General features: G+C 45.5%; 1 protein-coding gene across 1 annotated transcript; it reads left to right on the forward strand.

Moving 5' to 3' along the window:
* Positions 1–38: 38 nt before the first annotated feature.
* PVX_252300 (casein kinase II, alpha subunit, putative) lies at positions 39–1,187 on the forward strand (the record flags this gene model as incomplete). Its single annotated transcript, XM_001612332.1, has 1 exon — positions 39–1,187. The coding sequence occupies one exon, from the start codon at positions 39–41 to the stop codon at positions 1,185–1,187; it is 1,149 nt and encodes a 382-aa protein (XP_001612382.1).

The following is a 1,187-nucleotide window of genomic DNA, read 5'->3' on the forward strand; positions in this document are numbered from 1 at the left end:
TTAGCTTGGTACCGAGCTCGGATCCAGTACCCTTCACCATGTCTTCGAGCTCCATCAGCAAGCGGATCTACATTCCCAAGTTCTACGCTGATGTGAACATCCATAAGCCCAAAGAATACTACGACTACGATAACTTGGAGCTGCAATGGAACAAGCCGAATCGGTACGAAATTATGAAGAAGATTGGGAGGGGCAAATACAGCGAAGTGTTTAACGGCTACGACACGGAGTATAACAGGCCCTGCGCCATTAAGGTACTTAAACCAGTAAAGAAAAAAAAAATAAAGAGAGAAATCAAAATTCTGCAAAACTTGCATGGAGGCCCAAACATCATCAAGCTACTAGACATAGTCAAAGACCCAGTCACCAAAACGCCTTCACTCATTTTTGAATACATTAATAATATAGACTTCAAAACGCTGTACCCTAAGTTCACCGATAAGGACATACGCTATTACATATACCAAATTTTGAAGGCACTAGATTACTGCCATAGCCAGGGCATCATGCATAGGGATGTGAAGCCACATAACATTATGATTGACCACGAGAATAAGCAAATTAGACTCATCGATTGGGGGCTAGCTGAGTTTTACCACCCGGGGCAGGAATACAACGTGAGAGTAGCCAGCAGATATTACAAAGGACCGGAACTTCTAATAGATCTACAGCTGTATGATTACTCTCTAGACATTTGGAGCTTAGGATGTATGCTGGCTGGGATGATATTTAAAAAGGAGCCTTTTTTTTGTGGCCACGATAACTACGATCAGCTTGTTAAGATTGCCAAAGTGCTAGGCACTGATGATCTTCATGCCTACTTAAAAAAATACAACATAAAATTGAAGCCCCATTATTTAAACATCCTGGGGGAGTACGAGCGCAAACCCTGGTCCCACTTCCTCACGCAGTCAAACATTGACATTGCCAAGGATGAGGTGATCGACCTCATCGATAAGATGCTTATATACGACCACGCCAAGAGGATCGCCCCCAAGGAGGCCATGGAGCACCCCTACTTCAGCGAGGTCCGCGAGCAGTCCAAGGGTCAAGACAATTCTGCAGATATCCAGCACAGTGGCGGCCGCTCGAGTCTAGAGGGCCCGCGGTTCGAAGGTAAGCCTATCCCTAACCCTCTCCTCGGTCTCGATTCTACGCGTACCGGTCATCATCACCATCACCATTGA

Source organism: Plasmodium vivax, genomic scaffold, assembly GCF_000002415.2.
Source record: "Plasmodium vivax scf_7211 genomic scaffold, whole genome shotgun sequence".
Classification (NCBI taxonomy): domain Eukaryota; phylum Apicomplexa; class Aconoidasida; order Haemosporida; family Plasmodiidae; genus Plasmodium; species Plasmodium vivax.